At 45.4% G+C, this 27,802-nt stretch overlaps 1 protein-coding gene across 1 annotated transcript in view; it reads left to right on the top strand.

The window, feature by feature from the left end:
• Nucleotides 1-3,121: 3,121 nt before the first annotated feature.
• Nucleotides 3,122-27,802, top strand: part of LOC135508916 (CD82 antigen-like) — a 67,418-nt gene continuing 42,737 nt past the window's right edge. Inside the window, exons 1-3 of the mRNA XM_064929133.1 lie at nt 3,122-3,222; nt 14,909-14,981; nt 18,133-18,205. Of these exons, the coding sequence (XP_064785205.1) occupies nt 14,919-14,981; nt 18,133-18,205 (136 nt within the window). The 5' untranslated portion in view covers nt 3,122-3,222; nt 14,909-14,918. The remainder of the gene's footprint in view (nt 3,223-14,908; nt 14,982-18,132; nt 18,206-27,802) is intronic.

The following is a 27,802-nucleotide window of genomic DNA, read 5'->3' as shown; positions in this document are numbered from 1 at the left end:
CTGTTGTTACTACTGATGTTACTGTTACTACTGATGTTACTACTGATGTTACTGTTACTACTGGTGTTACTACTACTGTTGTTACTACTGTTGTTACTGTTACTGTTGTTACTACTGATGTTACTACTGTTGTTACTGTTACTACTGTTTACTTGTTACTACTGTTGTTACTACTGCTGTTACTACTGATGTTACTACTGATGTTACTGTTGTCACTACTGTTACTACTGTTGTTACTACTGTTACTACTGTTGTTACTACTGTTACTACTGTTGTTACTACTGACTGTTACTACTGATGTTACTACTGATGTTACTGTTACTACTGATGTTACTGTTACTACTGTTGTTACTACTGTTACTACTACTGTTACTACTGATGTTACTACTGATGTTACTGTTACTACTGATGTTACTACTGTTGTTACTACTGTTACTACTGATGTTACTACTGATGTTACTACTGTTACTACTGTTGTTACTACTGTTACTACTGTTACTACTGATGTTACTACTGTTACTACTGGTGTTACTACTGTTACTACTGTTGTTACTGTTACTACTGATGTTACTACTACTGATGTTACTGTTACTACTGTTACTACTGCTGTTACTGTTACTACTGATGTTACTGTTACTACTGATGTTACTACTGTTGTTACTGTTACTACTGATGTTACTGTTACTACTGATGTTACTGTTACTACTGATGTTACTACTGATGTTACTGTTACTACTGATGTTACTACTGATGTTACTACTGATGATGTTACTACTGTTGTTACTGTTACTACTGATGTTACTGTTACTACTGATGTTACTACTGTTGTTACTGTTACTACTGATGTTACTGTTACTACTGATGTTACTACTGTTGTTACTGTTACTACTGTTGTTACTACTGTTGTTACTGTTACTACTGATGTTACTACTGTTGTTACTGTTACTACTGTTGTTACTGTTACTACTGTTGTTACTGTTACTACTGTTGTTACTGTTACTACTGTTTACTACGTTACTGTTACTATGTTACTTGTTACTACGGTTGTTACTACTGTTACTACTGTTACTACTGTTACTACTGTTGTTACTGTTACTACTGCTGTTACTACTATTACTACTGATGTTACTACTGGTCCATTTTCTGCCATCAAGTTATTAATGTGAATGTGAGTCTGTGTTCAAATGATGGCTGCATAGTTGGGATGTTCCTCTTGAAGGTGCATTTCTCCTGTCAAATCTGCATGTGAACATACATTTATGATAAATAACACACATTTTAGATTTTTCTAAACTAATCCAATCGGTTAGCAGCTGGCCTTATTGCTCCCGTTACTGAGCTGGTTGTTCTAGTTTAGATGGTTTAGGTTGTCTCCTCATTTGTAAACTTTCACTACCTTGGCAGTCATCCTAAATTCAGGTTGCGGGTGATTTTAAAAGTTAAAACATTTTTGGATATCCTAACTCTGACTGGATTCCGTTAGAAATTACACATCACTCTGCAGTCCATCATAATGTGACCTGCCTGGTGTGGCCTGCAAACCAGGAGTTTAATTTAAATTCTAAAATATGTAGGCACTCACTTCGGTGAAATGCTACAGGACTGGAACGATGTCTCTGTTAGTAGCAAACAGGTTCATGTGTGGTACTGCCAACTGACCTGTTGCACCCTCGACAACCACTGTGATTATTATTTGACCCTGCTGGCAATCTATGAACATTTTGAACATATTGGCCATGTTCTGTTAATAATCTTTTGTTTCTGTACAGCACTTTGAGATATCAGCTGATGTAAGAAGGGCTTTTTACATAAACATTTGATTGATTGATACTGGTAACTCTAAAATCCCCTCAAAAACCACCTTGATAAATATGAAAATAAGTATTTACACTTTACAGTGTTAAAAGAACACCCCCTCCCATTTTTTTTTTTAAATACACTTTTGCCACTCAAAAGGAACAAACGCCTTTGTCACGGTGGTGATTACCCTAAAAAGCCCCCCAAAAATACAAATAAAAAACGTATGCGTTTGTTAGCAACGCGCATGCCATCTATTTTCTGTGTTTTGAGTGGTGCAAAACAATCAGTCTTGCTGGATTGACTGCCTTCATACAGTTATTTCATAGTCTCGGTTGTGCCTGATACCCCATATCTGAAACACTATTTCTCCCAAGAGTATTGTTTAAAAAAAAAACTCAGAGCACCTGACCAAATTCACATAGAAATGTTTCGTTATAGCTCTGTCATTCTTGGGGCGGCAGGTAGCCTAGTGGTTCGAGCGTTGGACTAGTAACCGGAAGACTGCAGGCAGTTAACCCACTGTTCCCCGGTAGGCCGTAAATTGAAAATAAGAATTTGTTCTTAAACTGACTTGCCTAGTTAAATAAAGGTAAAATAAATTACCATTGAAAGCCAGTTTAAAAAGTGGTTGATATGTTCTATGTGTACTTTTTCTATGCTTCCGTTCTGAAGTTTCATTTTTGCTTATTTTACTTTTGTACACCAGCTTCAAACAGCAGACAAATAACATATTTTTGCTTATTGGAAAATATATTTCATGGCCATTTTAGATGGTACAATGTGTGTGTGTGCGCGTGAGGTGTAAACTAATGGCAGCTAAATAGCTCCCCTGTGTTGCCGTTTACATTACAATGTCATGAAACCTGTTTTTTTTTTTTTTTGTCATGGTGGAAAATTTGACATACCTTTTATAATAGCAGCTCTGGGAACGTAGTACTGTCATGTCGTAAGAGTGATTATATTAAATATACAGTGATTTTTTTTGACGACTCATGCATGAACAAGAGTAGGCTAATTTCTACATTTTTAAAGACACTCACCTACACAAAATAATCGTATAGTTTTATTTATAGAACAGTAAGAACAACATGAAATGGAAACATTTACATTCTTATGTTAATTGCAATAATTATTTATTTGCAGAGAAAAACATTTGTGTTGCGTAGGCCTATAATAATACGATTTTATTTCCGAACAGTAAAGGGATTTATTAAGGAAGTTACCCATGTCTACCGCACTGTGGCGGTCTACCTCGCTTTTCCATCCCACACACGTCTCTCCTTCTCTCTCTCTCTCTCTCTCTCTCTCTCTCTCCCACACACATCCCGTTCAGTCACACAGTCACACACACACACAACGGGACAATCGAGAAGACGGAGGTCCGCTACAGCTAACCGTTAACTCCACATTTTACACCAAAAAGTAAGTATTTGTTTATTTGTGGGATTGTTAGACGTTTAGCTAATATTATTAAACGACGTGTGCTACGTTTCCTAGCTTTTTTTTTGTGTCCACGTTGTATTCGCTTTCTATATAGAACTTGTGTAACTTTTGCCCTGATAACAAAGCTAGGTATAAAGTCAGCTAAAGTTATTTTATCTAGGTAATGGACTCTCGTTAGGTGTAGTTACATTATGTTTTAGTTACTGTAAAAAGATAACCTGGTAGCGCAATTATCTCAGTAAAATGGAGTCTAAGCGCTGTTCTGGCTACGGGCCTTATTGCTTGATTATACTATACATATTTGTATAGTAGCCATCTGAATTATTAATCCATCACGGACACTTTAAAAAGAGTGATGTTTTCTGGTCCTTTGCTCAACGGTTATGATCTCAATCTTGACGGACTCATCCTGTTCAATGACTGTACTGAGGAGACATGGACACAGAAGTGTAAAACGGCTGGTCTCCTCCACTTTTCCCTGTGAGCCAAGAGCTGGTGACTATCATGGTATTAAGATATTTTAACCCGGGGGGGGTTGTATACTCTGCCAGGGTAATAGACTCAGTCACAGATGTGTATATAGGTCAGATCGGTGTGTGTTTGTTCTATAGCTCTCTCTCTGAGGCGATGGTGTGTGTGTGTGTGTGTGTGTGTGTGTGTGTGTGTGTGTGTGTGTGTGTGTGTGTGTGTGTGTGTGTGTGTGTGTGTGTGTGTGTGTGTGTGTGTGTGTGTGTGTGTGTGCGTGGAGAGAGTTTGGCATCAGAGCTCCTGTGGTCTTGGTTTGCAGCAGGGCTGAGGCTGAGCCAGGCTGATTGGGTAGCTGTTCATTTATTGCCACAGCGTTATTGACACACACACACGCACCACCGTCGTAATCCTGGGTAGCACCCCTCGTATCCCCATTGAGAAACAAAACACACACTGATTTCATCTATCGGATTGCCCCCACGTTGTGTGTGTGTTTGTTTGTTTGTTTGTGTGCCCCCTCTAGCTTACTACAAGCTCACAGTGTGAAACCGCCCCCATGCCAAACCTTTTTTTTTAAAGAGGGAAACCAGGCCAATGCAAAACGAGCCATGCTGTAAATAGAGATACGACCCCTTGGTCTCTGTGTGGTGACGTCTGGCAGCTTCGAGAGAACCTTACTTGTTTTCTCAGTGCATAGTTACACACACGCTACCATTCACTATTTTTATGTTTTTCAAATAAAGATCTGTGCTTTGCTTTGCCGTAGCCTGTTGCTGGCTGTAGCTTGTTCTCTTAGGGATATAATCCAGACAGCCCAGGCTAAATCTAGCCTAAGTTGTGAGTTTCCACCCTCAGTGATGGTCACAAACAGAATTAACATTTCTCTTTTTTTGTTTGGGACAGTAGGCCTACTGTATATTAGGCTTAAAGGCCCACCCCGTAATTCAAAAAACAGCCCCGCCACTTGGTTTCTTATAGGGGTTAGGGATACTTGGTTTCTTAGCTGAGGGTTAGGGATAGAGAAATGTAGCCTAACCACTCTCTAAATATGAACTTTAAATGGTTGGCACCATGGCATGGTCGACTTGAGATGTCAAGAAGGTAGAGTAATGTCCTATCGTGGACAGACCTCTTCTCATTTTAACAACCATCGAGTCTATATGATAGGTTGCTCTCTAGGGTTACACCCAGCAGTTTAGTCGCCGCAACTTGCTAAATAGACACATTATTCAATACTAGATCTAAATGAGGTTTATCGTTGAGGGAGTGATTTGTCCCAAAAATTATACTTTTCGTTGTTGAAATATTTAGCACCAGCCTATTGCAAGTTACCCATTCTAAAACTGACTGTAGTAGCTCTATGTTAAACTGACTGTAGCTCTATGTTAAAGGCTGTTAGTTATTTTACTGTTGCAGCCAACGTGTATGCTGTTTAGTCATTAGCGTACATAAACACACAGGCCTTATTCCAGGTCAGTGGAAGGTCATTAGTGAAAACAGAAAACAATAATGGTCCTAGCCGGCTGCCCTGCGGTACACCACACTCATCTGAACTTGCATGAGAGAGGCTTCCATAAAGGAAAACCCTCTGTGTTCTATGAGATAGGTAACTCTCAATCTATTATAAGGCAGAGGATCCAAATCCACACCTACGTTTTTTCGTCTGTTTGGATTGATATGTAGGCTAGTCTGACTGGGAGTTTCCTGTGGTGGTAGGCTAGTCTGACTGGGAGTTTCCTGTGGTGGTAGGCCGTTTGACTGGGAGTTTCCTGTAGGCTCGTCTGACTGGGAGTTTCCTGTAGGCTAGTCTGACTGGGAGTTTCTGGGCTAGTCTGACTGGGAGTTTCTTGGAGGCTAGTCTGACTGGGAGTTTCCTGTAGGCTAGTCTGACTGGGAGTTTCCTGTGGTGGTAGTCTGACTGGGAGTTTCCTGTAGGCTAGTCTGACTGGGAGTTTCCTGTAGGCTAGTCTGACTGGGAGTTTCCTGTGGTGGTAGGCTAGTCTGACTGGGAGTTTCCTGTGGTGGTAGGCTAGTCTGACTGGGAGTTTCCTGTGGTGGTAGGCTAGTCTGACTGGGAGTTTCCTGTGGTGGTAGGCTAGTCTGACTGGGAGTTTCCTGTAGGCTAGTCTGACTGGGAGTTTCCTGTAGGCTAGTCTGACTGGGAGTTTCCTGTGGTGGTAGGCTAGTGGGAGTTTCCTGTAGGCTAGTCTGACTGGGAGTTTCCTGTGGGCTAGTCTGACTGGGAGTTTCCTGTAGGCTGTCTGACTGGGAGTTTCCTGTGGTGGTAGGCTAGTCTGACTGGGAGTTTCCTGTGGTGGTAGGCTAGTCTGACTGGGAGTTTCCTGTGGTGGTAGGCTAGTCTGACTGGGAGTTTCCTGTGGTGGTAGGCTAGTCTGACTGGGAGTTTCCTGTGGTGGTAGGCTAGTCTGACTGGGAGGCTAGTCTGACTGGGAGTTTCCTGTGGTGGTAGGCTAGTCTGACTGGGAGTGTCCTGTGGTGGTAGGCTAGTCTGACTGGGAGTTTCCTGTGGTGGTAGGCTAGTCTGACTGGGAGTGTCCTGTGGTGGTAGGCTAGTCTGACTGGGAGTTTCCTGTAGGCTGGTCTGACTGGGAGTTTCCTGTGGTGGTAGGCTAGTCTGACTGGGAGTTTCCTGTAGGCTAGTCTGACTGGGAGTTTCCTGTGGTGGTAGGCTAGTCTGACTGGGAGTTTCCTGTGGTGGTAGGCTAGTCTGACTGGGAGTTTCTTGTAGGCTAGTCTGACTGGGAGTTTCCTGTGGTGGTAGGCTAGTCTGACTGGGAGTTTCTTGTAGGCTAGTCTGACTGGGAGTTTCCTGTGGTGGTAGGCTAGTCTGACTGGGAGTTTCCTGTGGTGGTAGGCTAGTCTGACTGGGAGTGTCCTGTGGTGGTAGGCTAGTCTGACTGGGAGTTTCCTGTAGGCTGGTCTGACTGGGAGTTTCCTGTGGTGGTAGGCTAGTCTGACTGGGAGTTTCCTGTGGTGGTAGGCTAGTCTGACTGGGAGTTTCCTGTAGGCTGGTCTGACTGGGAGTTTCCTGTGGTGGTAGGCTAGTCTGACTGGGAGTTTCCTGTGGTGGTAGGCTAGTCTGACTGGGAGTTTCCTGTGGTGGTAGCTTGTCATCTGATACATGGAGCTTTTTTTTTGTGGGTTTTTTTTCTCCTCAAATGATAGGTTCAGGCTCTTCAAATAACCACAATGGCTGATTATATCCAGGCCTAGGCTATATTCAGTGGTGTCAGGAAAAGGACTGGTGATGCAGAATGTTTTCTTTTGGTGTGTGTTGGAGGAGGAGACACTGAGAATTAACGTAGAATGAACCTAGCCTACTTCCAGGATGTGTCCCAAATGGAGCCCTATTCCCTATATAGTGCACTACTTTAGACCAGAGCCCTATAGAACCTTATTCCCTATATATAGTGCACTACTTTAGACCAGAGCCCTATTCCCTATATAGTGCACTACTTTAGACCAGAGCCCTATAGAACCCTATTCCCTATATAGTGCACTACTATAGACCAGAGCCCTATAGAACCCTATTCCCTATATAGTGCACTACTTTAGACCAGAGCCCTATAGAACCCAATTCCCTATATAGTGCACTACTTTAGACCAGAGCCCTATAGAACCCTATTCCCTATATAGTGCACTACTTTAGACCAGAGCCCTATAGAACCCTATTCCCTATATAGTGCACTACTTTATATCAGAGCCCTATAGAACCCTATTCCCTATATAGTGCACTATTTTAGACCAGAGCCCTATATAGTGCACTACTTTAGATCAGAGCCCTATAGAACCCTATTCCCTATATAGTGCACTACTTTAGACCAGAGCCCTATATAGTGCACTACTTCAGATCAGAGCCCTATAGAACCCTATTCCCTAGATAGTGCACTACTTTAGACCAGAGCCCTATAGAACCCTATTCCCTATATATAGTGCACTATTTTAGATCAGAGCCCTATAGAACCCTATTCCCTATATAGTGCACTATTTTAGACCAGAGCCCTATATAGTGCACTACTTTAGACCAGAGCCCTATAGAACCCTATTCCCTAGATAGTGCACTACTTTAGACCAGAGCCCTATAGAACCCTATTCCCTATATATAGTGCACTACTTTAGACCACAGCCCTATAGAACCCTATTCCCTATATATAGTGCACTATTTTAGACCAGAGCCCTATAGAACCCTATTCCCCATATAGTGCACTACTTTAGACCAGAGCCCTATAGAACCCTATTCCCTAGATAGTGCACTACTTTAGACCAGAGCCCTATAGAACCCTATTCCCTATATATAGTGCACTATTTTAGACCAGAGCCCTATAGAACCCTATTCCTGTGTTGCATTCATTGCAGTAGCAGCAGCAGGAAGTGAAATCTAGCTTCCAGTTCCATAGTACCCCTAACAGCCTCTCTCTTAACCAAAGTGCTATGTTGAGCATACAGGTGCTTCTCTGTGGAAAAACAGTTTCACAGTCACACTATAGTGTCTTTTAATACGACACTGTAGGAGAGAGAGAGAGAGAGAGAGAGAGAGAGAGAGAGAGAGAGTGAGAGAGAGAGAGAGAGAGAGAGAGAGAGAGAGAGAGAGAGAGAGAGAGAGAGAGAGAGAGAGAGAGAGAGAGAGAGAGAGAGAGAGAGAGAGAGAGAGAGAGAGAGAGAGAGAGAGAGAGAGAGAGAGAGAGAGAGAGAGAGAGAGAGAGAGAGAGAGAGAGAGAGAGAGAGAGAGAGAGAGAGAGAGAGAGAGACTGGTGGTGCCTGCATTAGCAGATGTGTTTGGTTGGAAGCCATTTAAATGTTAATGATGTCATTTACCTCTGAAATGCATCCCTCTCAGCACTGACTTATCCATATTAGGATAGTGTGTTTGTGTGTGTGGAAACACACGTGGAGCTGCCCAGAGCTACGTGTAGTAGGGAGGGGAACTAGTTATGAATGAACTTTAGAGGTTGTTAGCATAGAATCAGGATCTAATGCTAGTTATGAATGGACTTCAGAGGTTGTTAGCATAGAAACAGGATCTAATGCTAGTTATGAATGGACTTCAGAGGTTGTTAGCATAGAAACAGGATCTAATGCTAGTTATGAATGGACGTTAGAGGTTGTTAGCATAGAAACAGGATCTAATGCTAGTTATGGACTTCAGAGGTTGTTAGCATAGAAACAGGATCTAATGCTAGTTAGGAATGGACGTTAGAGGTTGTTAGCATAGAAACCGGATCTAATGCTAGTTATGAATGGACGTTAGAGGTTGTTAGCATAGCAACAGGATCTAATGGTCTACGGTTGGTACACAAACAGATCGATCTGACGGCTGTCGCTTTCTGCTGTTTCACAGGGTGAGGAAAAAAAGAAGGCTTTTTGCCATAACAACCTGACTGTAGTTGTTGTACTGTGTGGGCGTGTAGTTGTACTGTGTGGGCGTGTAGTTGTACTGTGTGGGCGTGTAGTTGTACCGTGTGGGCGTGTAGTTGTACTGTGTGGGCGTGTAGTTGTTGTACTGTGTGGGCGTGTAGTAGTTGTACTGTGTGGGCGTGTAGTTGTAATGTGTGGGCGTGTAGTTGTTGTACTGTGTGGGCGTGTAGTTGTACTGTGTGGGCGTGTAGTTGTACTGTGTGGGCGTGTAGTTGTTGTACTGTGTGGGCGTGTAGTTGTTGTACTGTGTGGGCGTGTAGTTGTTGTACTGTGTGGGCGTGTAGTTGTTGTACTGTGTGGGCGTGTAGTTGTACTGTGTGGGCGTGTAGTTGTACTGTGTGGGCGTGTAGTTGTTGTACTGTGTGAGTGTGTAGTTGTTGTACTGTGTGCGTGTAGTTGCTGTACTGTGTGGGCGTGTAGTTGTTGTACTGTGTGGGCGTGTAGTTGTACTGTGTGGGCGTGTTGTTGTACTATGTGGGCGTTTAGTTGTACTGTGTGGGCGTGTAGTTGTACTGTGTGGGCGTGTAGTTGCTGTACTGTGTGGGTGTGTAGTTGTACTGTGTGGGCGTGTAGTTGTACTGTGTGGGCGTGTAGTTGTTGTACTGTGTGAGTGTGTAGTTGTTGTACTGTGTGCGTGTAGTTGCTGTACTGTGTGGGCGTGTAGTTGTTGTACTGTGTGGGCGTGTAGTTGTACTGTGTGGGCGTGTTGTTGTACTATGTGGGCGTTTAGTTGTACTGTGTGGGCGTGTAGTTGTACTGTGTGGGCGTGTAGTTGCTGTACTGTGTGGGTGTGTAGTTGTACTGTGTGGGCGTGTAGTTGTACTGTGTGGGCGTGTAGTTGTTGTACTGTGTGAGTGTGTAGTTGTTATACTGTGTGCGTGTAGTTGCTGTACTGTGTGGGCGTGTAGTTGTACTGTGTGGGCGTGTAGTTGTACTGTGTGGGCGTGTAGTTGTTGTACTGTGTGAGTGTGTAGTTGTTGTACTGTGTGCGTGTAGTTGCTGTACTGTGTGGGCGTGTAGTTGTACTGTGTGGGCGTGTAGTTGCTGTACTGTGTGGGCGTGTAGTTGTTGTACTGTGTGGGCGTGTAGTTGCTGTACTGTGTGGGCGTGTAGATGTACTGTGTGGGCGTGTAGTTGTTGTACTGTGTGGGCGTGTAGTTGTTGTACTGTGTGGGCGTGTAGTTGTTGTACTGTGTGGGCGTGTAGTTGTACTGTGTGGGCGTGTAGTTGTACTGTGTGGGCGTGTAGTAGTTGTACTGTGTGGGCGTGTAGTAGTTGTACTGTGTGGGCGTGTAGTTGTTGTACTGTGTGGGCGTGTAGTTGTACTGTGTGGGCGTGTAGTTGTTGTACTGTGTGGGCGTGTAGTTGCTGTACTGTGTGGGCGTGTAGTTGTACTGTGTGGGCGTGTAGTTGTACTGTGTGGGCGTGTAGTTGTTGTACTGTGTGGGCGTGTAGTTGTACTGTGTGGGCGTGTAGTTGTACTGTGTGGGCGTGTAGTTGTACTATGTGGGCGTGTAGTTGTACTGTGTGGGCGTGTAGTTGTTGTACTGTGTGGGCATGTGGTTGTACTGTGTGGGCGTGTAGTTGTTGTACTGTGTGGGCGTGTAGTTGTACTGTGTGGGCGTGTATGTGCTGTACTGTGTGGGCGTGTAGTTGTACTGTGTGTGCGTGTAGTTGTTGTACTGTGTGGGCGTGTAGTTGTACTGTGTGGGCGTGTAATTGTACTGTGTGGGCGTGTAGTTGTACTGTGTGGGCGTGTAGTTGTTGTACTGTGTGGGCGTGTAGTTGTTGTACTGTGTGGGCGTGTAGTTGTACTGTGTGGGCGTGTAGTTGTTGTACTGTGTGAGCGTGTAGTTGTACTGTGTGGGCGTGTAGTTGTACTGTGTGGGCGTGTAGTTGTACTATGTGGGCGTGTAGTTGTACTGTGTGGGCGTGTAGTTGTTGTACTGTGTGAGCGTGTAGTTGTACTGTGTGGGCGTGTAGTTGTACTGTGTGGGCGTGTAGTTGTACTGTGTGGGCGTGTAGTTGTACTATGTGGGCGTGTAGTTGTACTGTGTGGGCGTGTAGTTGCTGTACTGTGTGGGCGTGTAGTTGTACTTTGTGGGCGTGTAGTTGTACCGTGTGGGCGTGTAGTTGTTGTACTGTGTGGGCGTGTAGTTGTTGTACTGTGTGGGCGTGTAGTTGTTGTACTGTGTGGGCGTGTAGTTGCTGTACTGTGTGGGTGTGTAGTTGCTGTACTGTGTGGACGTGTAGTTGTTGTACTGTGTGGGCATGTAGTTGCTGTACTGTGTGGGCGTGTATTTTCTGTATTGTGTGGGCGTGTAGTTGTACTGTGTGGGCGTGTAGTTGTTGTAGTGTGTGGGCGTGTAGTTGCTGTAATATGGGCGTGTAGTTGCTGTACTGTGTGGGCGTGTAGTTGTTGTACTGTGTGGGCGTGTAGTTGCTGTACTGTGTGAGCGTGTAGTTGCTGTACTGTGTGGACATGTAGTTGTTTTACTTTGTGGGCGTGTAGTTGCTGTACTGTGTGGGCGTGTAGTTGCTGTACTGTGTGGGCGTGTAGTTGTACTGTGTGGGTGTGTATTTGTACTGTGTGGGCGTGTAGTTGTTGTACTGTGTGGGCGTGTAGTTGTTGTACTGTGTGGGCGTGTAGTTGCTGTACTGTGTGGGCGTGTAGTTGCTGTAATATGGGCGTGTAGTTGCTGTACTGTGTGGGCGTGTAGTTGCTGTACTGTGTGAGCGTGTAGTTGCTGTACTGTGTGGGCGTGTAGTTGCTGTACTGTGTGAGCGTTTAGTTGTTGTACTGTGTGGGCGTGTAGTTGCTTTACTGTGTGGGTGTGTAGTTGTACTGTGTGGGCGTGTAGTTGTTGTACTGTGTGGGCGTGTAGTTGCTGTACTGTGTGGGCGTGTAGTTGTACTGTGTGGGCGTGTAGTTGCTGTATTGTGTGGGCGTGTAGTTGCTGTACTGTGTGGGCGTGTAGTTGCTGTACTGTGTGGGCGTGTAGTTGTTGTACTGTGTGGGCGTGTAGTTGTTGTACTGTGTGGGCGTGTAGTTGCTGTACTGTGTGGGCGTGCGATATGGTGTCCCCCGTTTGTTGAATATTTCTCTGAATGTTTAGCTTCTTCCAGTGTACTTGGAGTAGGTCGTAACCAGGGTAATTTTTAACAGTCGATCCTGGTTACGGGGTCGCTATGGTGACGGCAGTAAATTCTTTCGCATAGCTCCCGTCACCAAATGTGATGATACAATGACCACCACAGTCTGCTCTGAACTGTTGATGGTCAGTTTTAGTCTTTCAGGTGGTCCTTGTTCAAGTCAGTCTCAGGAAGGGTGTTCCTCTTGGTTAGGAGAAGTATATATATACAGTGTTTTAACAATGTACAAATGGTAAAGGACACAAGATAAAATAAATAAGCATAGATATGGGTTGTATTTACAATGGTGTGTGTTCTTCACTGTTTGCCCTTTTCTCGTGGCAACAGGTCACAAATCTTGCTGCTGTGATGGCACACTGTGGAATTTCACCCAGTAGATATGGGAGTTTATCAAAATTGGATTTGTTTTCGAATTCTTTGTGGATCTGTGTAATCTGAGGGAAATATGTCTCTCTAATATGGTCATACATTGGGCAGGAGGTTAGGAAGTGCAGCTCAGTTTCCAACTCATTTTGTGGGCAGTGAGCACATATCCTGTCTTCTCTTGAGAGCCATGTCTGCCTACGGCGGCCTTTCTCAATAGCAAGGCTATGCTCACTGAGTCTGTACGTAGTCAAAGCTTTCCTTCATTTTGGGTCAGTCACAGTGGTCAGGTATTCTGCCACTGTGTACTCTCTGTGTAGGGCCAAATAGCATTCTAGTTTACTCTGTTTTTTTGTTAATTCTTTCCAATGTGTCAAGTAATTATCTTTTTGTTTTCTCATGATTTGGTTGGGTCTAATTGTGCTGCTGTCCTGGGGCTCGGTAGGGTGTGTTTGTGTTTGTGAACAGAGCCCCAGGACCAGCTTGCTTAGGGGACACTTCTCCAGGTTCATCTCTCTGTAGGTGATGGCTTTGTTATGGAAGGTTTGGGAATCGCTTCCTTTTAAGTGGTTATAGAATTTAACGGCTCTTTTCTGGATTTTGATAAATAGTTGGTATCGGCCTAATTCTGCTCTGCATGCATTATTTGGTGTTCTACGTTGTACACGGAGGATATTTTTGCAGAATTCTGCGTGCAGAGTCTCAATTTGGTGTTTGTCCCATTTTGTGAAGTCTTGGTTGGTGAGCGGACCCCAGACCTCACAACCATAAAGGGCAATGAGCTCTATGACTGAGTCAAGTATTTTTAGCCAAATCCTAATTGGTATGTTGAAATTTATGTTCCTTTTGATGGCATAAAATGCCCGTCTTGCCTTGTCTCTCAGATCGTTCACAGCCTTGTGGAAGTTACCTGTGGCGCTGATGTTTAGGCCAAGGTATGTATAGTTTTTTTGTGTGCTCTAGGGAAACAGTGTCTAGATTGGAATTTGTATTTGTGGTCCTGGTGACTGGACCTTTTTTGGAACACCATTATTTTGGTCTTACTGAGATTTACTGTCAGGGCCCAGGTCTGACAGAATCTGTGCATAAGATCTAGGTGCTGCTGTAGGCCCTCCTTGGTTGGTGACAGAAGCACCAGATCATCAGCAAACAGCAGACATTTGACTTCGGATTCTAGTAGGGTGAGGCCGGGTGCTGCAGACTTTTCTAGTGCCCGTGCCAATTCGTTGATATATATGTTGAAGAGGGTGGGGCTTAAGTTGCATCCCTGTCTCACCCCACAACCCTGTGTGCAGAAATGTGTGTTTTTTGCCAATTTTAACCGCACACTTGTTGTTTGTGTACATGGATTTTATAATGTCGTATGTTTTACCCCCAACACCACTTTCCATCAGTTTGTATAGCAGACCCTCATGCCAAATTGAGTCTAAGGCTTTTTTGAAATCAGCAAAGCATGAGAAGACTTTGCCTTTGTTTTGGTTTGTTTGGTTGTCAATTAGGGTGTGCAGGGTGAATACATGGTCTGTTGTACGGTAATTTGGTAAAAAGCCAATTTGACATTTGCTCAGTACATTGTTTTCATTGAGGAAATGCACGAGTCTGTTGTTAATGATATTGCAGAGGATTTTCTCAAGGTTACTGTTGACGCATATTCCACAATAGTTATTGGGGTGAAATTTGTCTCCACTTTTGTGGATTGGGCTGATCAGTCCTTGGTTCCAAATGTTGGGGAAGATGCCAGAGCTAAGGATGATGTTAAAGAGTTTTAGTCTTTAGAGTTTTAACCAATTGGAATTTGTTGTCTGTATATTTGATCATTTCATTGAGGATACCATCAACACCACAGGCCTTTTTGGGTTGGAGGGTTTTTATTTTGTCCTGTAACTCATTCAATGTAATTGGAGAATCCAGTGGGTTCTGGTAGTCTTTAATAGTTGATTCTAAGATCTGTATTTGATCATGTATATCTCTCTCTCTCTCTCTCTCTCTCTCTCTCTCTCAATAAAGGGGCTTTATTGGCATGGGAAACATGTGTTAACATTACCAAAGCAAGTGAAATAGATACTAAACAAAAGTGAAATTAACAAAAAAAAGGAAAGTAAACATTAAACGCACAGAAGTTCCAAAAGAATAAATACATTTCAAATGTCATGTTATGTTTGTATACAGTGTTGTAACGATGTGCAAATGGTTACTAACAGGAAGTACTAACCTCTCTCTCTCAACACCTTATTCTCTGTTGCAGAAGCGTAACCATGGGGAAGGGATGCATCACAGCAACCAAGTACTTCCTGTTCCTGTTCAACCTCATCTTCTTTGTAAGTGACATCACTCCTATCATTACTTGTCTGAATGGAAGTTGTTAATGTTTTCACTGTCATTTGAATACCGTAGGCAGTTTGAAAACGGAAGGCTGTAAGGTAGTTATAAAGGTAACCTGAGAAGTGTCTCTTAATGGAGCAGTCATCTCACAGAGACAGAATCAGTGGATTTCACATAGAGCCTTGATTTAGCCAGCTAGTCCCATTTAGATCAAAAGACCTTATTCACAAATAAGACCTGGCAGAGAATCCTCCCTTCAAGGGAGACCTGGCAGAGAATCCTTCCTTCAAGGGAGACCTGGCAGAGAATCCTCCCTTCAAGGGAGACCTGGCAGAGAATCCTCCCTTCAAGGGAGACCTGGCAGAGAATCCTTCCTTCAAGGGAGACCTGGCAGAGAATCCTCCCTTCAAGGGAGACCTGGCAGAGAATCCTCCCTTCAAGGGAGACCTGGCAGAGAATCCTCCCTTCAAGGGAGACCTGGCAGAGAATCCTTCCTTCAAGGGAGACCTGGCAGAGAATCCTTCCTTCAAGGGAGACCTGGCAGAGAATCCTCCCTTCAAGGGAGACCTGGCAGAGAATCCTTCCTTCAAGGGAGACCTGGCAGAGAATCCTTCCTTCAAGGGAGACCTGGCAGAGAATCCTCCCTTCAAGGGAGACCTGGCAGAGAATCCTCCCTTCAAGGGAGACCTGGCAGAGAATCCTACATATTGTAGGACTAACTGGTGGGTTCAATCCAAACCCAGACAGCTGAAACTGGCTCATCAACTCCTCTATTAAACCATCACTAACTCTCTACCTCTCCTCCCCCAGACAGACTGACTCTCTACCTCTCCTCCCCCAGACAGACTGGCTCTCTACCTCTCCTCCCCCAGACAGACTGACTCTACCTCTCCTCCCCCAGACAGACTGACTCTCTACCTCTCCTCCCCCAGACAGACTGACTCTCTACCTCTCCTCCCCCAGACAGACTGACTCTACCTCTCCTCCCCCAGACAGACTGACTCTCTACCTCTCCTCCCCCAGACAGACTGACTCTCTACCTCTCCTCCCCCAGACAGACTGACTCTCTACCTCTCCTCCCCCAGACAGACTGACTCTCTACCTCTCCTCCCCCAGACAGACTGACTCTACCTCTCCTCCCCCAGACAGACTGACTCTCTACCTCTCTCCCCCAGACAGACTGACTCTACCTCTCCTCCCCCAGACAGACTGACTCTGTTTCCCCCAGACAGACTGACTCTACCTCCCCCAGACAGACTGACTGTCTGGTCTCTCCTCCCCCAGACAGACTGACTCTACCTCTCCTCCCCCAGACAGACTGACTCTCTACCTCTCCTCCCCCAGACAGACTGACTCTCTACCTCTCCTCCCCAGACAGACTGACTCTCTACCTCCCCCAGACAGACTGACTCTCCTGCTCCTCCCCCAGACAGACTGACTCTACCTCTCCTCCCCCAGACAGACTGACTCTACCTCTCCTCCCCCAGACAGACTGACTCTACCTCTCCTCCCCCAGACAGACTGACTCTCTACCTCTCCTCCCCCAGAGGAGGTGGTGAATTAGCGGGACCCTCTTATCGTTTGGGGAGACCTCCCCTAGAGACCTCCTAGACATAGTCCCTCTAAATGACACATGGGGTCTGTACTTAGACTTCTTTATAGCCTTGTTACCAGGGAGATGGTGCCACTAGCGCCAGAGGCTGTTCTGGGCCTGAAATAAAGAAACCCTCAGATCAGGTCCAGACCTCCTAGTTCTGGTCTAGACTTACTGTCTGTTACTAGTCTAGCTCCCTTTCAGCTGTTCAGCCTCGCTCTTGTGCCGGTTTCCTGAACACACAACCTGTGAACGTCCTGGTGTAAAGAAGCATCTGTATCTGGGAAACTGTCCCTCCTTGTGTTCAGTTAGTCTGAGTCTGATTAGAGAGAGAGAGAGAGAGATGGGAGGGAGGGGGAGAGAGAGGAGAGGGGAGGGAAGAGAGAGAGAGAGAGAGGGAGAGAGAGATGGAGGGGTAGAGAGAGAGGCAAAGAGAGATGGAGTGAGAGGATCTTATCAGTCCCAGTTGGGAGAGAGGGAGGAGAGGGGAGGGAAGAGAGAGAGAGAGAGAGAGAGAGGGAGAGAGAGATGGAGTGAGAGGATCTTATCAGTCCCAGTTGGGAGAGAGAGGGGAGGGAGGGGAGAGAGAGGCAAAGAGAGATGGAGTGAGAGGATCTTATCAGTCCCAGTTGGGAGAGAGAGGGGGGAGAGAGGAGAGGGGAGGGAAGAGAGAGAGAGGGAGAGAGGCAACGAGAGATGGAGTGAGAGGATCTTATCAGTCCCAGTTGGGAGAGAGAGGGGAGGGAGGGGGAGAGGGAGGAGAGGGGAGGGAAGAGAGAGAGAGGGAGAGAGGAGAAAGGATGGAGTGGAGGGAAGGGAGAGAGGAGAAAGAAGAGATAAGAGAGGGGAGGGGAGAGAGAGAGGGGTAGAGAGAGAGGCAGAGAGAGAGGGAGACAGAGAGGCAGAGACAGGGGACGGAGATAGGGGACAGAGAGAGAGACAGAGAGAGAGACAGAGAGAGAGAGAGAGAGAGACAGAGAGGCAGAGAGACAGAGAGATAGACAGAGAGACAGAGAGATAGACAGAGAGACAGAGAGACAGAGAGATAGACAGAGAGATAGACAGAGAGACAGAGAGATAGAGACAGAGAGGCAGAGAGACAGAGAGGCAGAGAGACAGAGAGACAGAGAGATAGACAGAGAGACAGAGAGACAGAGAGATAGACAGAGAGACAGAGAGATAGACAGAGAGACAGAGAGATAGAGACAGAGAGGCAGAGAGACAGAGAGGCAGAGAGACAGAGAGGCAGAGAGACAGAGAGGCAGAGAGACAGAGAGGCAGAGAAATAGAGGCAGAGAGACAGAGAGATAGAGGCAGAGAGACAGAGAGATAGAGGCAGAGAGACAGAGAGATAGAGGCAGAGAGACAGAGAGGCAGAGAAATAGAGAGGCAGAGAGGCAGAGTGCATTCTCACCCTCTGTCTTGTTTTCCAGTGTTTTATCTCACAGATCTGGTATCTGCACTGACCTCTATATTTTCAGTTGTCTCCTTGGCTGCCTTATATACTGTAGCTACTGTTAAGCAAAATGTGTGAACTTCTGTGTCCTCTGTAGATCTGTGGAGTGTTGATCATGAGCTTTGGACTGTGGGTCCTTCTGGATAACCAGAGCTTTATCGCTGTTCTGCGTAAGTTACCCACACACACACACACACACACACACACACACACACACACACACACACACACACACACACACACACACACACACACACACACACACACACACACACACACACACACACACACACACACACACCCAGTCTGTGCCCAATCCTAAACCCTTAGCCCAGTTTGTGCCCAATCCTAAACCCTTAGCCCAGTCTGTGTCCAATCCTAAACCCTTAGCCCAGTCTGTGTCCAATCCTAAACCCTTAGCCCAGTCTGTGTCCAATCCTAAACCCTTAGCCCAGTCTGTGCCCAATCCTAAACCCTTAGCCCAGTCTGTGCCCAATCCTAAACCCTTAGCCCAGTCTGTGTCCAATCCTAAACCCTTAGCCCAGTCTGTGTCCAATCCTAAACCCTTAGCCCAGTCTGTGTCCAAACCTAAACCCTTAGCCCAGTCTGTGCCCAATCCTAAACCCTTAGCCCAGTCTGTGCCCAATCCTAAACCCTTAGCCCAGTCTGTGTCCAATCCTAAACCCTTAGCCCAGTCTGTGTCCAATCCTAAACCCTTAGCCCAGTCTGTCCAATCCTAAACCCTTAGCCCAGTCTGTGTCCAATCCTAAACCCTTAGCCCAGTCTGTGTCCAATCCTAAACCCTTAGCCCAGTCTGTGTCCAATCCTAAACCCTTAGCCCAGTCTGTGTCCAATCCTAAACCCTTAGCCCAGTCTGTGCCCAATCCTAAACCCTTAGCCCAGTCTGTGTCCAATCCTAAACCCTTAGCCCAGTCTGTGTCCAATCCTAAACCCTTAGCCCAGTCTGTGTCCAATCCTAAACCCTTAGCCCAGTCTGTGTCCAATCCTAAACCCTTAGCCCAGTCTGTGCCCAATCCTAAACCCTTAGCCCAGTCTGTGTCCAATCCTAAACCCTTAGCCCAGTCTGTGTGCAATCCTAAACCCTTAGCCCAGTCTGTGTCCAATCCTAAACCCTTAGCCCAGTCTGTGCCCAATCCTAAACCGTTACTACCCCAGTCTGTGTCCAATCCTAAACCCTTAGCCCAGTCTGTGCCCAATCCTAAACCCTTAGCCCAGTCTGTGCCCAATCCTAAACCCTTAGCCCAGTCTGTGTCCAATCCTAAACCCTTAGCCCAGTCTGTGCCTAATCCTAAACCCTTAGCCCAGTCTGTGTCCAATCCTAAACCCAGTCTGTGTCCAGCCCTTAGTCTGTGTCCAATCCTAAACCCTTAGCCCAGTCTGTGTCCAATCCTAAACCCTTAGCCCAGTCTGTGTCCAATGGTAAACCCTTAGAACCTAAACCCTTAGCCCAGTCTGTGCCCAATCCTAAACCGTTACTACCCCAGTCTGTGTCCAATCCTAAACCCTTAGCCCAGTATGTGTCCAATCCTAAACCCTTAGCCCAGTCTGTGCAGTTAATGTGGATTTTATCTTACTGGCCCCATTCCCACGAACCCCACCCCAAGGGAAAAGGGCTATTATCTCAGAGCAGAGGGGTGTAGGCACTGAAACTAAAACGTGACCCTCACCGGAAAGCATGTGGTACGCTGTGGTACACTCAACCACTAGAAACAAGAAATCCATCTGGTACACTCAACCACTAGAAACTAGAAACCCATCTGGTACACTCAACCACTAGAAACTAGAAATCCATCTGGTCACTCAACCAATAGAAACTAGAAATCCATCTGGTCACTCAACCACTAGAAACTAGAAATCCATCTGGTCGCTCAACCACTAGAAACAAGAAATCCATCTGGTCGCTCAACCACTAGAAACTAGAAATCCATCTGGTACACTCAACCACTAGAAACTAGAAATCCATCTGGTACACTCAACCACTAGAAACTAGAAATCCATCTGGCCACTCAACCACTAGAAACTAGAAATCCATCTGGTACACTCAACCACTAGAAACTAGAAATCCATCTGGCCACTCAACCACTAGAAACTAGAAATCCATCTGGCCACTCAACCACTAGAAACAAGATATCCATCTGGTAACTCAACCACTAGAAACAAGATATCCATCTGGTACATTCAACCACTAGAAACAAGATATCCATCTGGTCACTCAACCACTAGAAACTAGAACTCCATCTGGTCAGACAACCACTAGAAACTAGAACTCCATCTGGTCACTCAACCACTAGAAACTAGAACTCCATCTGGTCACTCAACCACTAGAAACTAGAACTCCATCTGGTCAGACAACCACTAGAAACTAGAACTCCATCTGGTCAGACAACCACTAGAAACTAGAACTCCATCTGGTCAGACAACCACTAGAAACTAGAACTCCATCTGGTCAGACAACCACTAGAAACTAGAACTCCATCTGGTCAGACAACCACTAGAAACTAGAGAACTCCATCTGGTCAGTCAGAAACTAGAACTCCATCTGGTCAGACAACCACTAGAAACTAAACTGGTCAGAACAACCACTAGAAACTCCATCTGGTCAGACAACCACTAGAAACTAGAACTCCATCTGGTCAGACAACCACTAGAAACTAGAACTCCATCTGGTCAGACAACCACTAGAAATCTGGTCAGACAACCACTAGAAACTAGAACTCCATCTGGTCAGACAACCACTAGAAACTAGAACTCCATCTGGTCAGACAACCACTAGAAACTAGAACTCCATCTGGTCAGACAACACGCACACTCAACAGGATTTCTTAGTGTCACTTCAAAATTCGATAAACGTATATTTTGACGTGTTTATTCCCCATGGTTACAGGGTTAAAACGGAAACAACTCAAAGGGGTTAAGTTTAGGTATTCATTCCGATGGTGAGGGATATGATTTGGGGAAGGCTCCAAACAAAATCATTTAAAACAATGTCCTGTTTCCATCAAGGATCATCAAGTATTCTACTGGCTTGCTAGAGAATTGCTAAACTGCTGCCCATTTGTACCCGTGCGTAGAGGAAGACATACATATAAATCATATATCCTGATGCCTAGTCACATTATACATACCAGTGCATTCAGAAAGTATGCAGATCCCTAGACTTTTTCCACATTTTATTACGTTACAGACTTATTCTAAAATGGATTAAATCGTTTTTCCCCCCCCTCATCAATCTACACATAATGATAATAGAAATGTTTGCAAATGTATATACACTGTATATATATATATCAAAATATATATCAAAATATATATGTATAAAAAATAAAAATAATATTTACTTAAGTATTCAGACCATTTGCTATGAGACTCGAAATTGAGCTCAGGTGCATCCTGTTTCCATTGATCATCCTTGAGATGTTTCTACAACTTGATTGGAGTCCACTTGTGGTAAATTCAATTGATTGGACATGATTTGGAAAGGCACAAACCTGTCTATATAAGGTCCCACAATTGACAGTGCATGTCAGAGCAAAAGTACAAGCCATGAGGTTGAAGGAATTATCCGTAGAGTGCCGAGTCAGGATTGTGTTGAGGCACAAATCTGAGGAAGGGTACCAAAACATTCCTGCAGCATTGAAGGTCCCCAAGAACGCAGTGGACTCCATCATTCTGAAATGGAAGAAGTTTGGAACCACCAAGACTCTTCTTAGAGCTGGCCAAACTGAGCAATCAGGGAGAAAGTGACGAAGAACCCGATGGTCACTCTGACAGAGCTCCAGAGTTCCTCTGTGGGGATGGGAGAACCTTCCAGAAGGACAACCATCTCTGCAGCACTCTACCAATGAGGCCTTTATGGTAGAGTGACCAGACAGAAGCCACTCCTTAGTAAAAGGCACATGACAGCCCGCTTGGAGTTTGCCAAAAGGCAGCTAAAGGACACTCAGAACATGAGAAAAAAGATTCTCTGGTCTGATGAAACCAAGATTGAACTCTTTGGCCCATCTGGAGGAAACCTGGCACCATCCCTACGGTGAAGCATGGTGGTGACAGCATCATGCTGTGGGGATGTTTTTCAGAATCAAGGGAAAGATGAACGGCGCAAAGTACAGGGAGATCCTTGATGAAAACCTGCTCCAGAGCGCTCAGGACCTCTGACTGGGGTGAAGGTTCACCTTCCAACAGGTCAACAACCCTAAGCACACAGTCAAGACAATCCAGGAATGGCTTTGGGACAAGTCTCTGAATGTCCTTAAGAGGTCCAGCCAGAGCCCGGACTTGAACCCGATTAACTTCTTGAAACTCCCCATCCCGGATCCGGGTTTGTGACTAAAGCCTCAGGCTCATTAGCATAACGCAACGTTAACGATTTCTGAAAATCGCAAATAAAATGAAAATAATGCGTCTGCTCTCAAGCTTAGCCTTTTCTTAACAACACTGTCATCTCAGATTTTCAAAATATGCTTTTGAACCATAGAAATTGACTAATTTGTGTAAGAGTATGCAAAGCTAGCATAGCATTTTGAGTAGCATTTAGCACGCAACATTTTCACAAAAACCAGATAACCAAATAAATAAAATCATTTACCTTTGAAGAGCTTCTGATGTTTTCAATGAGGAGACTCTCAGTTACATACCAAATGCGCAGTTTTTCCTGAAAGCGTCTGTGTGTAGGAGAAATCGTTCCGTTTTCTACATTGCGTCTGGCTACCGAAACGAACCGAAAATTCAGTCACCTACAACGTAAAACTTTTTCCGGATTAACTACATAATATCGACCGAAACATGGCAAACGTTGTTTGGAATCAATCCTCAAGGTGTTTTTTCACATATCTCTTCATTGATATGCAGTTCGTGGAAGCTTGCTTTCCTCTCTGTATCCCATGGAAAAATACTGGCAGGTGACTTTTGCACACCAATTTCGGCGCAGGACACCGGGCGGACACCTGGTAAATGTGGTCTCTTATGGTCAATCTTCCAATGATCTGCCTACAAATACGTCACAATGCTGCAGACACCTTGGGGAAACGACAGAAAGGGCAGGCTCATTCCTCTCGCATTCACAGCCATATAAGGAGACAATGGAAAACAGAGCCTCAAAAATCCTGCTCATTTCCTGGATGCCATCTCATCTTGGTTTTGCCTGAAGCTCACGTTCTAGGGCACGCACAGAGAATATCTTGGTCGTTCTGGACACGTCAGAGTGTTTTCTTTTGAATGCTATCAATTATATGCATAGTCGAGCATCTTTTTGTGACAAAATATCTTGTTTAAAACGGGAACGTTTTTCATCCAAAAATGAAATAGCGCCCCCATAGATGTAAGAGGTTAAACATCTCTGGAGAGACCTGAAAATAGCTCTGCAGCAGAGCTCCTCATCCAACCTGACAGAGCTTGAGAGGATCTGCAGAGAAGAATGGGAGAAACTCCCCAAATACAGGTGTGCCAAGTTTGTAGCGTCATACCCAAGAAGACTCGAGGCTGACAAAGGTGCTTCAACAGTACAGAGTAAAGTGTCTGAATACTTATGGAAATGTCATATTTCTGTTTTTAATTTGTAATAAATGTGAAAAATGTATAAAAATCTGTTTTTGCCTTGTCATTTTGGGTTATTGTGATGTCATTTTGGGGTATTGTGATGTCATTTTGGGTTATTGTGATGTCATTTTGGGTTATTGTGATGTCATTATGGGGTATTGTGATGTCATTATGGGGTATTGTGTGTAGACTGATGAGGGGAAAAACAATGTAATCTATTTTAGAATAAGGCTGTAACAAAACAAAATGTGGAAAGTCAAGAGGTCTGAAAACTTTCTGAATGCCCTGTAAATCAACGTTCTCAGACCACAGGGGGAAGTGACAGGCTCTCTTGATAGGTTAGTTATCAGGCCATCTCAAGGAGTCACATCCTGTGTTTGAGAATAGCATCTTACATCACACCTACTAACCCTGTTCATAGACAGTGTCACTTCCCTAGAGTGACACACAAAGATGTTGTCAGGTCTGTTTCGTATGAGGAGGTAACAGAGATGCCCACCACCTTGTTTTCCATGTTTTCAATGTGTTCAGCCTCAGCTGGGAGCTGCAGTATCTCTTAGAGGCGTGATGCTTCTTTTCATTTGAGAAACTTTTTGTCACTTTCTTTTTGAACTGCTTTGGAGGTGTGCTTGTCTTGGAGAATAGTTCCATGCAGCAGGAGGTTAGAGTGCATCTAACCCTCTGAGTCAGATCTCACTGGTCTCTCCAAATCCATCTAACCCTCTGAGTCAGATCTCACTGGTCTCTCCAAATCCATCTAACCCTCTAAGTCAGATCTCACTGGTCTCTCCAAATCCATCTAACCCTCTGAGTCAGATCTCACTGGTCTCTCCAAATCCATCTAACCCTCTGAGTCAGATCTCACTGGTCTCTCCAAATCCACCTAACCCTCTGAGACAGGAGTCTATAATTAAGCTGGAACGTCCATAGGGGCCTAAGTAATGAGATGCGACAGAGAAGAGTTTGACAAGTAACAACAAGAACTGTGTTTTCCCAGATCTCTCAGTGACTCACACACACACACACACACACACACACACACACACACACACACACACACACACACACACACACACACACACACACACACACACAAACACACACACACACACACACACACACACACACACACACACACACACACACACACACACACACACACAACTGGACCTGTTTCCCAGACCTCTCAGACTGGGTCCTCTATCTTCTCTGGTCATGTATCTAGTTACAGGTCTCCCTCCAGAAAGAGGTTACTCATCTCAAGGGACTTTCCTGGCCAAAATAAAGAAGGCTAAATGATTTATTTCACTAAGAGAGAGAGAGAGAGAGATTCTAAGGGACAGAGAGAGATTCTAAGAGAGAGAGAGAGAGAGAGAGAGAGATTCTGAGAGAGAGAGAGAGATTCTAAGAGCGAGAGAGATTCTAAGAGAGAGAGAGAGATTCTAAGAGCGAGAGAGAGATTCTAAGAGAGAGAGATTCTAAGAGAGAGAGAGATTCTAAGAGATTCTAAGAGAGAGAGAGATTCTAAGAGAGAGAGAGAGAGATTCTAAGAGAGAGAGAGAGAGAGATTCTAAGAGGGAGAGAGAGATTCTAAGAGAGGGAGAGAGAGAGATTCTAAGAGAGAGAGAGAGATTCTGAGAGAGAGAGAGATTCTGAGAGAGAGAGATTCTAAGAGAGAGAGAGAGATTCTAAGAGAGAGAGAGATATTCTAAGAGAGAGAGATATTCTAGGAGAGAGGGAGAGATTCTGAGAGAGAGAGATTCTAAGAGAGAGAGAGATTCTAAGAGAGAGAAAGAGATTCTAAGAGAGAGAGAGATTCTAAGAGAGAGAGATTCTAAGAGAGAGAGAGATTCTAAGAGAGAGAGAGAGATTCTGAGAGAGAGATTCTAAGAGAGAGATTCTAAGAGAGAGAGAGATTCTAAGAGAGAGATTCTAAGAGAGAGAGAGATTCTAAGAGAGAGAGAGAGAGATTCTAAGAGAGAGAGAGATTCTAAGAGAGAGAGATTCGGAGAGAGAGAGAGATTCTAAGAGAGAGAGAGAGATTCTAAGAGAGAGAGATTCTAAGAGAGAGAAAATTCTAAGAGAGAGAGAGAGATTCTAAGAGAGAGAGAGATTCTGGAATGACTGCCACTGCATCACATCCAAGGCCACTGACTGTTGATTGGAGACTGCTCTTTAGGCTATCTTTTAGCTGGGCTGGCGTCCACAACTGCAGATCTGGGATCAGTTCCTCTCTGTTCATAGGTTCTTATTCAGTATCGTACTCTGAGACATTTTTGTAAATATGGGTCTGACTGGATGTTCCAACCAAGGTCAGTGTGGAGCTTATCGTTGGCCAGGAAGGTACATAACACAGAGCACAGCCCGTCCTCTTCATCATCCCAGAACGGCAGCTCAGACCCACTGTTATTTATTATCCAGCTGTTCCTACAGATTACATCCTGTATACTTCCCCTGCTTCCTGGGACCGACCTTGAAGATAGCCCTTCCTTCTCCTCCTCCATGGGACGGGCTCCTATTCTGTCTACTCTCCTCTTCCTATCCATATCCCCTTCCTCCTCCTCCTCCTCCTCCTATCCATATCCCCTTCCTCCTCCTCCTATCCATATCCCCTTCCTCCTCCTCCTATCCATATACCCTTCTCCTCCTCCTCCTCCTATCCATATCCTCTTCTCCTCCTCCTCCTCCTCCTCAGGCCCACTGTAACTAACTAGCATCAGCAGGCCCACTGTAATTAACTAGCATCAGCAGGCCCACTGTAACTAACTAGCTGCAGCAGGCCCACTGTAACTAACTAGCATCAGCAGGCCCACTGTAACCAACTAGCAGCAGCAGGCCCACTGTAACCAACTAGCAGCAGCAGGCCCACTGTAACTAACTAGCAGCAGCAGGCCCACTGTAACTAACTACCTGCAGCAGGCCCACTGTAACTAACTAGCATCAGCAGGCCCACTGTAACCAACTAGCAGCAGCAGGCCCACTGTAACTAACTAGCAGCAGCAGGCCTACTGTAACCAACTAGCAGCAGCAGGCCCACTGTAACTAACTAGCAGCAGCAAGCCCACTGTAACTAACTAGCAGCAGCAGGCCCACTGTAACTAACTAGCATCAGCAGGCCCACTGTAACCAACTAGCAGCAGCAGGCCCACTGTAACTAACTAGCAGCAGCAGGCCCACTGTATCTAACTAGCAGCAGCAGGCCCACTGTAACCAACTAGCAGCAGCAGGCCCACTGTAACTAACTAGCAGCAGCAGGCCCACTGTATCTAACTAGCAGCAGCAGGCCCACTGTAACCAACTAGCAGCAGCAGGCCCACTGTAACTAACTAGCAGCAGCAGGCCCACTGTATCTAACTAGCAGCAGCAGGCCCACTGTAACTAACTAGTCGCAAAGCCTAGACTCTACAATGTGTTGAAAGCGTCTCACAGGAATGCTGGCCCATGCTGACTCCAATGCTTCCAAAAGTTGGGTCAAGTTGGCTGGATGTCCTTCGGGTGGTGGAACATTCTTGATTCAAATCAAATCAAATCAAATCAAATTTATTTATATAGCCCTTCGTACATCAGCTGATATCTCAAAGTGCTGTACAGAAACCCAGCCTAAAACCCCAAACAGCAAGCAATGCAGGTGTAGAAGCACGGTGGCTAGGAAAAACTCCCTAGAAAAGCCAAAACCTAGGAAGAAACCTAGAGAGGAACCAGGCTATGTGGGGTGGCCAGTCCTCTTCTGGCTGTGCCGGGTAGAGATTATAACAGAACATGGCCAAGATGTTCAAATGTTCATAAATGACCAGCATGGTCGAATAATAATAAGGCAGAACAGTTGAAACTGGAGCAGCAGCACGGCCAGGTGGACTGGGGACAGCAAGGAGTCATCATGTCAAGTAGTCCTGGGGCATGGTCCTAGGGCCGCGGTTCAGTTGAAACTGGAGCAGCAGCACGGCCAGGTGGACTGGGGACAGCAAGGAGTCATCATGTCAGGTAGTCCTGGGGCATGGTCCTAGGGCTCAGGTCCTCCGAGAGAGAGAAGGAGAGAATTAGAGAACGCACACTTAGATTCACACAGGACACCGAATTGGACAGGAGAAGTACTCCAGATATAACAAACTGACCCCAGCCCCCGACACATAAACTACTGCAGCATAAATACTGAAGGCTGAGACAGGAGGGGTCAGGAGACACTGTGGCCCCACCCGAGGACACCCCGGACA

This window comes from Oncorhynchus masou, chromosome 22, assembly GCF_036934945.1.
Source record: "Oncorhynchus masou masou isolate Uvic2021 chromosome 22, UVic_Omas_1.1, whole genome shotgun sequence".
Taxonomy (NCBI): domain Eukaryota; kingdom Metazoa; phylum Chordata; class Actinopteri; order Salmoniformes; family Salmonidae; genus Oncorhynchus; species Oncorhynchus masou.
Note: the sequence above shows the minus strand (reverse complement) of the source record. Positions and strands in the feature narration are given on the sequence as shown.